Source organism: Arvicola amphibius, chromosome 13 (genome assembly GCF_903992535.2).
Source record: "Arvicola amphibius chromosome 13, mArvAmp1.2, whole genome shotgun sequence".
NCBI classification, from domain to species: domain Eukaryota; kingdom Metazoa; phylum Chordata; class Mammalia; order Rodentia; family Cricetidae; genus Arvicola; species Arvicola amphibius.
The window spans coordinates 54,442,955-54,456,155 of NC_052059.1; the positions used below are offsets into that span (position 1 = coordinate 54,442,955).

The 13,201-nt window shown below is 48.8% G+C and overlaps 1 protein-coding gene across 1 annotated transcript in view; it reads left to right on the top strand.

Moving 5' to 3' along the window:
• Atp8a2 (ATPase phospholipid transporting 8A2) overlaps nucleotides 1–13,201 on the top strand; it is a 448,432-nt gene that overhangs the window by 390,980 nt on the left and 44,251 nt on the right. The window contains 2 exon segments of the mRNA XM_038310231.1: nucleotides 3,480–3,568; nucleotides 10,700–10,804. Of these exon segments, the coding sequence (XP_038166159.1) occupies nucleotides 3,480–3,568; nucleotides 10,700–10,804 (194 nt within the window).

The following is a 13,201-nucleotide window of genomic DNA, read 5'->3' on the forward strand; positions in this document are numbered from 1 at the left end:
CGTGGAATGGTGGCGTACCTATGGCTCTCTTTGAGACTTGGACTCAGTTTGAAGCACTGCATCATTGTGGGATGGCTGAATCCTCTGATAAGCGAACCCAGCAGATGTTTCTGTCCATATCCTCTGCAGGAGAGCCTGATCCCATCCTTCCATGCACCGAGCACCAGCCTGGCCATTCACAGTCACAGTGTATCCTTGGACTCTGTAGACGACAACGTTAGTCATGGAACTGGTCCAGCCCCTGCCTAGGTTGCCTGGGTGGAGAGCAGAAGTTGACCTTGCTGTCACTTACTAACACTTGTTTTCTATAGAAAAACAGGAAGTAGAGATAGACAGAGAAATGTGAGGACACAGCTCATTATGGTCGCCACCCACACACGTTTGACGCGTCATTCATGTGTTTTTCCCAGTCGCATAAGCAGCTGCATGTATGACGAGGTAGATCCTGTCCAGATCACCAGGGTATGAGCCGCTCCACGGACTTTGCATTCTGGAAAGTTCTTGTTTGGTTGGTTGGTTGGTTTTGGTTTCTTGTTGAGGCAGGGTCTTCCTATGTACTCCTTCCTAGTCCGGAACTCACTGTAGACCTGGCTGGCCTCGAACTCACAGAGATCAGCAACCTCTGCTCCTGAGTGCTGGGATCAAAGATGTACTCCACCACACCGCTCCACCTTGTTAAATGTGGGGGTATGACATGACACAATGAAAACATGACGATGCATGTTGGTGGAGACTAACATATGTCCACTGCCTACTAAGCAAGATGCAGACGCGTGTCGGTCTATCATTGGGGGAAATATCCTTTCTCTTTCCCCTTCAACCGGTGATGCTTCAAATCTCCTGAAATCAACTGGCAATAGAATAGTCTCTAGGGAAATGTGTGTTTGTATTTCCCCTTTCTTTCTCAAGAAAGAGAGCTCCCAGTTATCGCTGAGATTTAGAAGCTCCTCAGGGGAGCGGGAAGGGGGGGGGGGCACACGGAGTTGTCAAGGAAGAGAAAAATCTTCAGGGGTGGGAATGGGCCTGAAGAGCCAAAGTTCTCTGGTGTCCTGTTGGACCCCTGTGTCTTATTTGATATGGGGTGTCTTCCTCTGTGATGGAAATTTAATCCTCATCACTGATGGCATTCCAGTGAGGAGACTAAAGGCCACTGGGATCCTAGTTGCTGCATCTCTTTTCCAGGTGGAAACAGGAAAAGCAGAGAAAAGTCTCATCAATACTTGCTGACCCTTATGTGTGGGATTAAAATTCCTCCTTGTTTCCCAGATGCCGTGTTTGGGGTGATGTTCCCTGGGTTTCCTCAGTGTGTCTGGAAAGACCACTTCAGGCTTAGCTTGAGTCTTGGATCAGTGGCCCTGCCTTCTCCACAGACCCTATGACAGGATCCCTTGGAGGGTCTTCAAAAGCATCTGGTTAATTTAGCAATGTGATGTGACATCTCTATGTCCGTACAGTAAGTGTAATGTTTCTTTCACTGTGGACTGTTATCCGTTCAGGAAGCCATTGTATCCCATTGTATTGAGGAGAGCGCCCTCAAGAATATTCTTGCCTTGCCTCTTCATACTTCCCTTTCGTGGGATGAATTCCCAGAGGGGTAATTGATAGGAAAATGCACTCACATGTTTGCATACTCTTAAATGTCTCTTTCACAAAAATGGATACTCTCATCTTTGGGAAAAGTCAGGGACCAAGTTGTGCTTTTGTTTCCCCTGCCTCAGACTTCACTGTGGGTCGGCAGAATTGTCATGAATGCCAAGAGCCACAAGCAGGGCCATATGTATGATGGAGCTCAGAGGCAAGAAGCTGTGATCAGATTTGGGTTTGTCTAGACAGGCTGTGTAGGTGCTCCTGGCTAGGGATGCTCTCACAGAGGCGCTGCCGGTAGAAAAAGCAACAAGGTAGCCTGAGCTGATGCTCAGATGCCAGGCTGGGACCAGGGTGCATCCGTGGGAAAGGAAGGAGTTGCCCTGGGATCCCCCTGATTCTCCACCCCTGCAGTCCCTGTGAGGTAGTGAGATGACAGTCTCAGTCCCTCTGCTCTTTCCCCCTGCGACCCTCACCTCTGCGGCTCTCACCTCTGCGAACCTCACCTCTGCGAACCTCACCTCTGTGACCCTCACCCTCTGACCCTCACTCCTGCGGCCCTCATCTCTGCAGCCCTCACCTCTGCGGCCCTCACTTCTATGAACCTTACCTCTGTGACCCTCACCTCTGTGACCCTCACCCCTGTGGCCCTCAGTCCTGCGGCCCTCACCTCTGCAGCCCTCACCTCTGTGACCCTAACCCCACTGTGCACTAAGTTCTAGCAAAACATGTCAGTCAGTGAAATGGAAAGAAACCCAGGGAGCAGCAGGACCCAGCCATACTTTAGCTCCGCTCCCTTAGCCCCACAGCTGCCCTGTGAAACTGTCTTGCCAGTCTTCAGCCGGTTCCATGCTCCTGACCTTTGTTTACTCCAAACCAAACTATGAGGAGTCAGGACCCCCAGTTCCCATTTCTGTTCAGAGCAAGTTGTTCCTGCCCTCTGCTTCAGTCCCCAGCATCTCCCTTACTACAATTAGCTGCCACTCTGCCTCCCAGCCTCTGTGCTGCCAACCCAAACTGTCCTGCGCTTACACGGCTGGGAGCAAGAAAGTCCACCAAAAGCTGTGTTCCGTGCCCTCTGTCCCCTTGCTGTCATCTCCCTCTGTCCCTCTCTAGCTGCCCTTTGGTTTGTGGTGTTTGGGGTTGGTCTGTCATGTACTGCTGGTGCTGTTGTTAATTGAGGGAGGGGATATTGACACAGCACCTCACATAACCAGGCTGGCCCTTGAACTGACTCTGTTGTCTCCATCACTGGCTCACTCTGCCTCCCTTACCTTGTCTTCTTAAGCCCAGCATGTGGTGTACACCTGTGATCCCTACCTGGGGTCAGTAATTCTGTAGGCTCAGGAGTTGAAAGATGACCTGAGTTATAAGACATAAAAATAGAAAAAAATCTACAATAAAACCTAACAACGGAGTTCTTCTATAACTGTCATACTTGCCCATGCCAGACCCCGTGTTTCCAACCCCCTGGAGCCAGGTAACAAAAACATCTTCCACTTCCGAATGGAGGGAACCAAGGACCTTTGCACTGGTCAGCCATGGGATGCTGGTCCCGTGAAGAGCAGTAAAGGCAAGTGGGCCGCTGCATGATGAATAAAAGGAGCCCCAGGAAGCAGTTGATTCCACAGAAGGATGGTGCTAACGTTTCTCTCTGTGGGGAATTAGAGCAGCATTCTGTTCAGGAGGGAGCTTGACGTTCCAAAGCAGGGACAGCACCACAAGTCAAGCTGAAAGGATGTAGGTGAGAGCCAGCGGAAACCAGACAAGGAGCCAGGCCAGCTGTCCCCAGCCTCTCCATCATTTCCATGTTGTGGGATGCGCCACACGGATTAGCTCGCCTCCCGCCGTTTGACGGAGAACCTGTAATAGACTGTGACTTGTGTTTCTTGCAGGCGACCATGGTCCTGAGCTCTGCATCCTTCTGGTTGGGATTGTTCCTGGTTCCCACTGCGTGTCTGATTGAAGATGTGATGTGGAGAGCGTAAGTACACAGTGACGCCATGCCTTCAGGCCGTGCACCTCTCTCCTTGCAGCTGCCTCGCACTGGGGGCTATGGGACTCCTAATGCTTGCCAAAAAAAGGGTTTGTTTATTTGTTTGTTTGTTTGTTTGTTTATTTGGGGGAGGTTGTTTAAGTTTAAGCTTGTGCTTCATTTTGATAGGAGAATGCAGAGGCAAAGGAACAGAGAGCAGAGGTCACATGCCAGCCAGTAGGGCCATTGCCTTGCCTGTGACTGTAAGTCTGTTTCCAAACACAGACGCATGTCATCACGTTTAGGAAACACGACCGAAGACTCTTTTCACACCTTAAAGCTGATGCCAAGCAAGCCCAGATAGTGCCTGGCTCGCAGCCCCCCGGGTACAAAATCATAGGCACGTCAGTTACTCCCATGACAGAAGGGAAGGGAGACCTCATCCTTCTAACCAGCTCGCAGCAGGAGCCCTGCCAATCAATCCTTCTCAAGAGCTGATTTTTACCTCTGTAGGAAAATCGCATCACAAATATAAAATTATAATGCAGATTACATGGGAATTGACTCAAACTTGCTTCCTGCTCCTGTTTTCCATTCATACCTTTCCTAAAATATAAAAGAAACGCTGATGTCCCAAGAGAATCTAGCCTCTAACTTCATTCAGGAGATGAGATGGCTCTAATGCCCATAGTACTGGTTTAGGTTCAGATGGGCCCAGTTCCTCCTAGAAATATGGCCAATTCCCATTAAAACTGAGACTTCTAGCTTGGGCAAAGAACAATTATTTAAAGGCCCTGAGGTAGCGAAATGAGATTTTTTTTTTAACCCAAGCCTTCCAGGAAAAGACATCAGGTCTCATTTTTTTATCTCTTCATTCCTCCCACACTCGGCAGGAATTATCCTTGCCTGACAGGGATATCTTTTGAAAAGGTCTTCATTTGGCCACTATCTTGACAGCTGATTATGCTGGCGCAGAGAGGGGGGAATTACAATTTTCCTAGCATGAATATTTTGCTTATGTTTTTCTTCCGCTAAGTTTTTCGACTACTACCAAAACCCAAATCATTTGAACTCCTTAAATTCATTTACTAACCAACCAACTGTTTCTGTTTCGTCTGCCATGACTGTGTTCTGTAAACGGCACAGTTGGAACTCTTTATTTCCTTAACCTACTAGATGCCCTGTGAGGAAATAGTCATCCCATCACGTGTTCCTTGAGCCAGTAGGCCCAGTTTTGGCACAACACATTTATGCCCGAGCTGAGTTTGTACAACTCTGCAAATAAGTTAGCTTCAGGGCCGAGCTCCTTCTTGACTTGGCTGCGTCTGACGGGAAGTAACTACGGGCTTACAAATTCGTCCCCAACTATCTTAATTCAGCTATCTTAAATTAATGTCATGAAAACAGAGTTTTATTGAGGTTCATTCCTTCCGCCAAGTGGGTCTTCAGCAAAAGTATCTTTGTTTCATTTCAACAAGAGAGTTTATGGGCTGCAAAGGCTCTGCCTTCCCCTGTGTCTTCAGAACCCCTTCCAATACATTGCAAGTTCAAGTCCTCTGTCACCATGAAGCAGACAGATGATCTCCTGCCTCCAGCAAGACTTGTCTCCGTCCCATTTGTAGGACCCAGGCTATAAAATTAGCACCATTTACATTTTAACTATGATAAAGCAGATGATACTACTTCCCGCTCCGGCATATGGGAAGAGTAAAACTCACTTTCTCTCCAAGGAGCTTGCCAGCTGGGTTCCAGCGGGGACCAGAACCCCACAGAGAGGTCTGAGGAGCCAGCAGGGAGGGTTACCCTTGCCGGTTGTATTGTTGGGGCCCTGGCAGGGGCTGCCTGCTGCCTGGCAGGGTTGGTAAGCTTCTCCTAGGAATGGCATCCTATCATTTGGCAGAGCCAGAAGGGGCCCTACTGACTTACATAACCACTTTCTGACCGCATTTTGCTCTTGCGTTATTGAGAGGAGCTAGAACAGTGTGTTAAATTAGCCCAAAGTAAATGCCCATTTGTGTCTTTGTTTTTTTGGTTTTTTTCTAGATAGGGTTTCTCAGTGAAACAGTCCTGACTGTCCTGGAACTCACTCTGTAGACGAGGTTGGCCTCGAACTCACAGAGATCCGCCTGCCTCTGCCTCCTGAGTGCTGGGATTAAAGGTGTATGCCACCACCACCCAGCGTATATGCCCATTTGCAATATCTGCTTGTTGCTTAAACTCCTGCTGTCCCCATCCTGAAGAACAAGAGTTTCATGAATGTATGTGGGCATTGTCCCACTGAGCTTGGGGCCCATATTATACTGGGAGCTGGAATTTGCCAAGGCCAGTGAATCTGGTGGCTCCTCCCAAGGACAGAAAGTATGTGGCAGACTGATTGCCCCTGGCAAAACCACAGAGCTCCCCCCCCCCACCCCCGTGACCCTTGTGTCTGAACTGCAGTTCTGCAAAGCTTTAGAAAACGTTCTCCACACTCCCATTGCCCACCATGCTCTACACAGTGATTCTCAACCTGTGGGTCGCAACCCCTTTGGGGATTGCATATCCGATATTTACATTAAGATTCGTATCAGTAGCAAAGTTAGTTATGAAACAGCAATAAAATTAAAATTATTTTATTTTACTTTGGGGGGGGGGTCACCACCACACTGAGGAACTATATTAAAGGGTTGCAGTATCACTTTGTCTACATCCACCCATCCTTTGATTCCTGATGTCTCGCTCTCTCTTTCTTTAACACAGCCCTCACACTATCAAAAGATTCTCCCACCGAACAATACTCCCAGCCCTTGGTTTTTTTTTTTGTTTTTTTTTTTTCATTTTTGGGGTTTTGTTTCGTTTTGTTTTAAGATAAGTTCTTTCTGCATAGCCCAGGCTGGCCCTGATGTTAAGATTCCCCTGCCTCAGTTCATAAGTGCTGATCCTGCAGGCGCTGCCAAAGGCTGTTGCCCTGTCTCTGGAAACTTTCTTACAGAGCAGGCCTGGCTTTTCGAGGGGACATCACGAGCACCTAAGAGGTTGAGTGACTCACTTCTAGGCACCTCTTACTTCCTTTAGCCAGCCCCTTATCTCCATTCCAGGACCTGGGCTGCTAAGAGTAAAAAGAGAGAATCAGGACGAGGTCATTCACCTTTCCCACAGTTTGTCGGCTTTCTAGATGAAGACCCATGGTTAGCCTATCTGAAGTCAGATTTGGAACACCATAAAATGCTTGCCCTATTATTTCTCCAAAGTTTGATGAGGGCCCAAATGGCCCTATTGTTTATTAACATAATTGACTCTCTGTGACCCCTGGCTAGTGAGGAGTCTTGTTAGATGTGTGGAGTGCAAACCGTGCAGAACTGTTGTAATATCTGTTAGCCTGCGCTCTCCCAACACGCTTACCTGTGACAGCATAAGCAAACTGCCAGGTGTGAATGGCTCCACATCCAGGAGAAACTGGTTGCTGCCACGCTCTATAAGCAGTGCAGAGCTCAAGACCACCGAGCACGGAGGAACACGCTTCCTTTTATGAGACGAGTCTCCTGTCTTTTTCACTAGGCATCATACAATACATTCCCCCAATCTCGGAATGACTTCATTTCCGGAGAGTTTCAGATAGGTAGTTAAATGGCAATAAAGGCAATTTCTGTGTACAAATGGGCCTTGATTGTAAAATGTATTTTAACATTCTAACCAAACCAATTTCTGTAGAAGCACACTGTGTTTCCACTTTCAGCCACGGAATTTGATGTTTCTGATTGGCTGGCTGTTCTTGAGTGCAAAACAGCGAGCTCAGATCATAAGTTTTAGAAACAAAACTATGAGACGTTCAAGATGCCACCCCAAGCTGTCTCCTTTTAAAGTAATCTAAGGGGCCATGAAAGCAGAAGAGGTCTGGGACCAGGGGAGGTGGGCTAGAGAAGGTAGTGGGGTCTGAAAATGATTTTACACACACACGTACACACACACACACACACACACGGGTGTGTGAAAAATCTCACAGTGAAACCCACTCCTTTGTACAACTAAAACTAATAAAAAAGACAGAAGTCCCTTAAAACCTAGAGATGTGCTTTTATGCTGAAAGCTCCGAGTGGCTCATCTGTCGGCCCCCAGATAGCTGAGTCTCTCTCTCCTATACCTGATGTCTTAAATGGGATGAAATTAAGGAAGCTGGGGCACTGGGGGAAAGATAGATAATAATCTGACTCCCGAGCTCTCAGTGAAGCGTAACCACACACCAACTGCATTGGCAAATGCATCTAGCTTTGCCTTGATAGCGGGTCAGTGTGAAATCACTACACGCGAGTATTACAGGGAGACTTAAGATGGGTATTCTACTGACTTCAGCCCTTAGTAGGTCATAGTCCTTGAGGAAGTGCTTTTAAATTTCTGACATCCTTCTGCTCCAGTGCTACGTGCCTCCCTGCTTACAACCCAGGGCTCTCAACAGGGTCTGAGTCCCAATAGAAGCCAGCCTGGCGTTGTATCCTCAGAGAAAACAGAGTTTCTGGCTTTATGGAAGCGAGCAAGCCATTGCCCTCCCAAGGCCAGTGTCTGCAGTGCTGGGTGTCACGTTCTTTGTTTCTTGGCCTAGGCTTCAGGTTCCATTCTCCTACGCCCGTTCCATGTCTGTTCTTCCTGTCTCAACCCCCAGCAGCTTTGTCTCTCCTGGCCCAGAAGACAGCAGTGGGGCAGGCCCAGAGGTTCCCTGTCCTGTGCAGAAGAGAGGGCAATGTGGGGAAGCATGCCCACCCTAGTGGAAAGTGACTTTGGAAGGTGGAGCATGTCACTTTGTTTATTATCAACACTGGAACATTTAGCAATACTGGACAGCGTACATGTAAATGTCCTTTCTCTCTCCTGAAAAATATTGGCCATATTCTCATTTGTTGTTTAACTTAAAATTTCCATGGCTCCCGCTTTGAACTTGGAATTTTATTGATACTGAGCCTCAGAACTCCGTTTGAAGTAATTAAGGTATCATGTGTTAGGGCCTGTGTGGTTTTCACTTGTTTACTCTGTGGGGAAGGATGGCAGGCACAGCGCCCATGTCTTCCTGCTAGTACTCCATTAGAGATTAACATGAAGTGCGGGGTGAGCCGCTGTATCTGAGCAGGTCCCCTGTCCTTACGTGCGGAGGACTGCTGGGAGGAGCAAACCCCATCTCCCGGTCACCATTTTCTACTGCTGAGCAGTCACACTCAGTTATTTCTGGGTCCCAGCCTTCTACAGCTTGGTGAAAGAAAAACAAACTCCTTAAACACAGCTCATCAGCATGAGGATGTGGCAGAGCCGTTCCTAAGGAGACCGCTGGCACTGCTCCCTTAAGATTGTCATGACTTTCTGTGCGCAGCATTTTGTTTCCTTTATCTAGCCTGCTTTTTTCCTTTTCTTTTTTTTTTTTTTTTTGTTGTTGTTGTTGTTGCTGGTGGTGATGGTGGTGGTGGCGGCGGCGGCGGCAGTGGTGGTGATGGTGGTGGTGATGATGGTGGAGATGGTGGTGGTGGTGGTGATGGTGGTGGTGGCGGCAATGGTGGTGGTGGAGATTGGTGGTGGTGGTGGTGGTGGTGATGGTGGTGGTGGTGGTGATGGTGGTGGTGGTGATGGTGGTGGTGGTGGTCGTGGTCGTGGTGGTGATGGTGGTGGTGGTGGTGGTGGTGGTGGTGGTGACGGTGGTGGTGATGGTGGTGGTGGTGACGGTGGTGGTGGTGGTGGTGATGGTGGTGGTGGTGGTGGTGGTGGTGGTGGTCGTGGTGGTGATGGTGGTGGTGGTGGTGGTGGTGGTGGTGGTGGTGGTGGTGGTGGTCGTGGTGGTGATGGTGGTGGTGGTGGTGGTGGTAGTGATGGTGGTGGTGGTGGTCGTGGTGATGGTGGTGGTGGTGGTGGTGGTGGTGGTGGTGGTGGTGGTGGCAGTGGTGCTAGGAACTGAGCCTCAGGCCTTGTGCAGAGGAATAAATGCTCTACTAACTAAGCTACATTCCCAGCGTATTTCTTGTTAAATCCCTTTTCTTCATCTCTATGTTTCCAACCAGAGGATCAATTTTAGTTTTGTGTAGTTTTGCTTAGTTTCAAATTTTAAAAAAATTAACTCATAGACATAAGATTTGTTTAATGAGGAAATAGAATGGAGAGAGAGAGAGAGAGTTAGTAAGCTGGGGTGGTAGAAGGGTTATTCAGTGGCAAAGCATTTGCCTAGCATGTACCATGCCAGGGCTCAATTCCCAGCATAGCCAAAAACAAAAAGAGATAAAATGTCTTGAAACCAGAAAGTTAGTGTCTCTTTTGGAGACACCGCCTTGGAATGATGACGATGTCATTTTTAGTTCCACCAAGTGTGCATGGCCTTGGGGTGCAGCGCAAGAGCTGAGTATATGTGTTCAATGGGTTACAGTTTAACTTTAATTTAGAGGAACCTGAGACCGACAGATTATTTGACCATTGCGAGGGATTTCATTTCGCCAGGAAAGGGGAGTGAGTAATTCCTCTGCTACCCAGGAGGGACCAAGCCTCAGGCCAGGTTTCTCACTGTGGCAGGAAACCAGCCCTGCATTTCCTGAGTAAGCCGTGGCCAGAGGAGGATGGGAAAGCTGCACTGGATAGGTATTGATTCCAAACCTCAGACCAAGGTTTCGCACTGAGAGCATGAATTCTGGTATCTTAGACCTCATCTCTGCTCAAGCAGTGGTTCTTGTGACGGTAAACAGGGAGGCAAGTACTGCTAGCTCCGGTCTCTGTGACCCAGCTGAGCAGGAAACAGGACCAGAACCTGTGCAGAGAGAAAAGGCTTATGTCTCATGGGCTTCATAGCCTACAGCGGAAGCTCTAGGGACCAACTCTTTGATCTTTGGGGCTCCTCAGTCCTTGGTTAGAATCGCCTGGTCCCCAGCTTTTATGGAGTGGGACACCTATGTTTCACAGTCCAGGTCTCATCCGAGGTACTCAGGATGATTTGGGCTGGGGAGGTGAACCCCTGTGACATGCCAGCTTATCCAGAGGGCACCTCGGTGTGCCAGGGAAGATGTCCAGGGAGCAGCACCTCGCTGTGTCAAGGAGGGTGTCCAGGGGGCACCTTGGTGTGCCAGGGAGGAGTATTAGCAATCTTCACAGCTATGTCACGGTCACAATGCCATCTTCTCCTGTCTGCTTCTTCTGCTCCAGGGCCAAGCACACCTGCAAAAAGACGCTGCTGGAGGAGGTGCAGGAGCTGGAGACCAAGTCCCGAGCGATGGGGACAGCAATGCTGCGAGACAGCAGTGGAAAGAGGTGGGCAGCCCCCAGAGCGTCCTCCTGCCCCCCGCCGTCTCGCGTGTCTTCTCGCTGGCTAGATTTCAAGGGGAGCATGGTGGGCTCAGTTTCAGGCATCCTGATTACTTGCTAAGCATGCAGTCGTGATGAGCTTCAGATTGCGTCTGCTCGGAAGCCATGAGAATCGGAGGAGTTTCTGGGTCACTGGGCTTGTCCCCAGGGAATAGTCGTGGTTTTGTGTTGGGTTTGGGATGTTGACCAAACGGTCTTGTGCATAATCGACAGCAGAGCAATATTTTCTTAAAGGGGAGGAGGTGGGATTTAGAGTGGATTCAAGAGCCAGGCCTTTTGGTTTCAGGCCCAACCATGTTACCCAAGGCTGAGTAAGTAGAGGAGTACGTGGTTAACAATGGAGAGCCTTAGTTGTCCATAAAAGTTTCGTTACAGTCTATGTCAACAGACCTGAGGGGGTTTCCTCTTTATTTATATTTTATATATATGGGTGTTTTACCGGCATGTAACATATGTCTGTGTACCATGTGTGTGCGGTACCCACAGAGGGTACCAGAGGGTGTGGGTACCACACACAGAGGCCAGAAGAAGGTATAAGATCTGCTGGGTCTGGAGTTGCAGAGATGGTTTTGTGAGTCACTGTCTGGGTACCGGGAATTAAACCCCAGTCCTCTGTATGAGCAGCCAGTGCTCTTAGCCTCTGACCCATCTCTCCAGCCCCCTGAAGGGGGATATTTTTCATCAATTATCACAACTTAGGAGATTTGAGAAAGGTTGAGAACACTCTTGGCATATGTCTTAGGGTTTCTATTACTGTGAAGAGTCACCATGACCACAGCAACTCTTATAAAGGAAAGCATTTACTTGGGTGGCTTATAGTTTAGAGATTTAGCCCATTATCATCATGGCGGGACATGGCGGCGTGCAGGCAGACATGGTGTTGGAGAAGGAGCTGAGAGTCCTGCATCTTGATCCAGAGGCAACAGGAAGTGAACTGTGACACTGGGCGGTATCTTGAACACAGGAGACCCCAAAGTCCGCCTCCACAGTGACACACTTCCTCCAACAAGGACATGCCTACTCCAACAAAGCCACATCTCCCAGCGGCACCACTCCCTGTGAGCTCATGGGGGTCAAGTGCATTCAAACTATTACAGCCTAGAAGCTGCTGCTTCACCTCCTTGGTCACCAAGCTGCTCGGTCCTACACTCAACAGGTACCTGGGAGGAGTACACATAAGTTCTCTAATCAGGATAAATTTATCAGGAATCCATATGGTTCTGGGCCAAGGATCAGCCGCAGTGTGGAAAGATGGCCGTGTTTAATGCGGAATGTCTAGCAACTTCTGAGTGTTCTTCTCCTAAGTGGCTGGAAGGAAATCTGTAGCTAGTTTCTAATGAAACACGGACCTAGATAGAAGTACTTCAAGAAGTTTCTATTTCGTGTTATGTTGTATTTGTTAGAATCTTTTACAGCAATGGAATCAAAGATGCTTGGTTTGTAACAAAGGGGTTTTTGGGCTGGGAGTGTAGCTCGGTCCATAAAGTGTCACAGGCAAGCATAGGGACCAAGCCCAAGTGTGTAGAAAGCCAACCATAGCAGCACTTGCACGCCCACCACTGGAGAGATTTCTGGGTAAGATGATGGATTAGAAGCCTCACCACGGGAGGTTCCATGAAAGAACTGTGTGCACCAGGGCAACCCAGGAGCAAAGTAACACCGCCTCTTCATCGGTCGTAGACAGCTAATGCTTGGAGGGGAAGAGGGAGGTGTGTGAAGTAATATGGACAGCTTGAGCCACTGTGAGAGTGCAGAGTCTCACGTGTGGGTCCGGCCAGAGAGGCCCGTGTGGGTCCGGCCAGAGAGGCCCGTGTGGGAGGGAGCTGTGGACTGTTGGCCTGAAAGAAGAGAGAGCCCCGTCCTCCTTCATAAAAAGATGGGCTTCTTTTGCTTTGTTTTCTGTGCTATACTAGGAATTGAATCAGGGCCTTGGGTATGCTCCACCCCTGAGCTACACAAAACCCTTGGATTTGTCAGCAAAAAAGGGGACAGAGACACAGCCACAGCGTCACGCCATCACCCTCAGCAGCCTGGGAGTCTCCCGAATCCAAGGGAACTCGGGCTAAGCCTGGATTTGTGGCTATAACTCGGAAAAAATTCTCAGGCTTAGGCACTATGAGGCAGAATTGGAGATTTGTATTAAAGGTATTTTAATAGAGTCTCGAGCATGAGAATTAAGAGGAGACACTCAGAAAGTCAAGCCCATGTGTAGGCCTCTGCTTCTCAAGGGGGAGTGGGAGGAGACTGGGGCATACCCAAGTTTCAGTGTGGGAGGGAGAGATGCTATTGAGTGTTTTAGGATTATGCCATTTCGGTGGCTATAAAGTTGCATTTCAAAAAGTT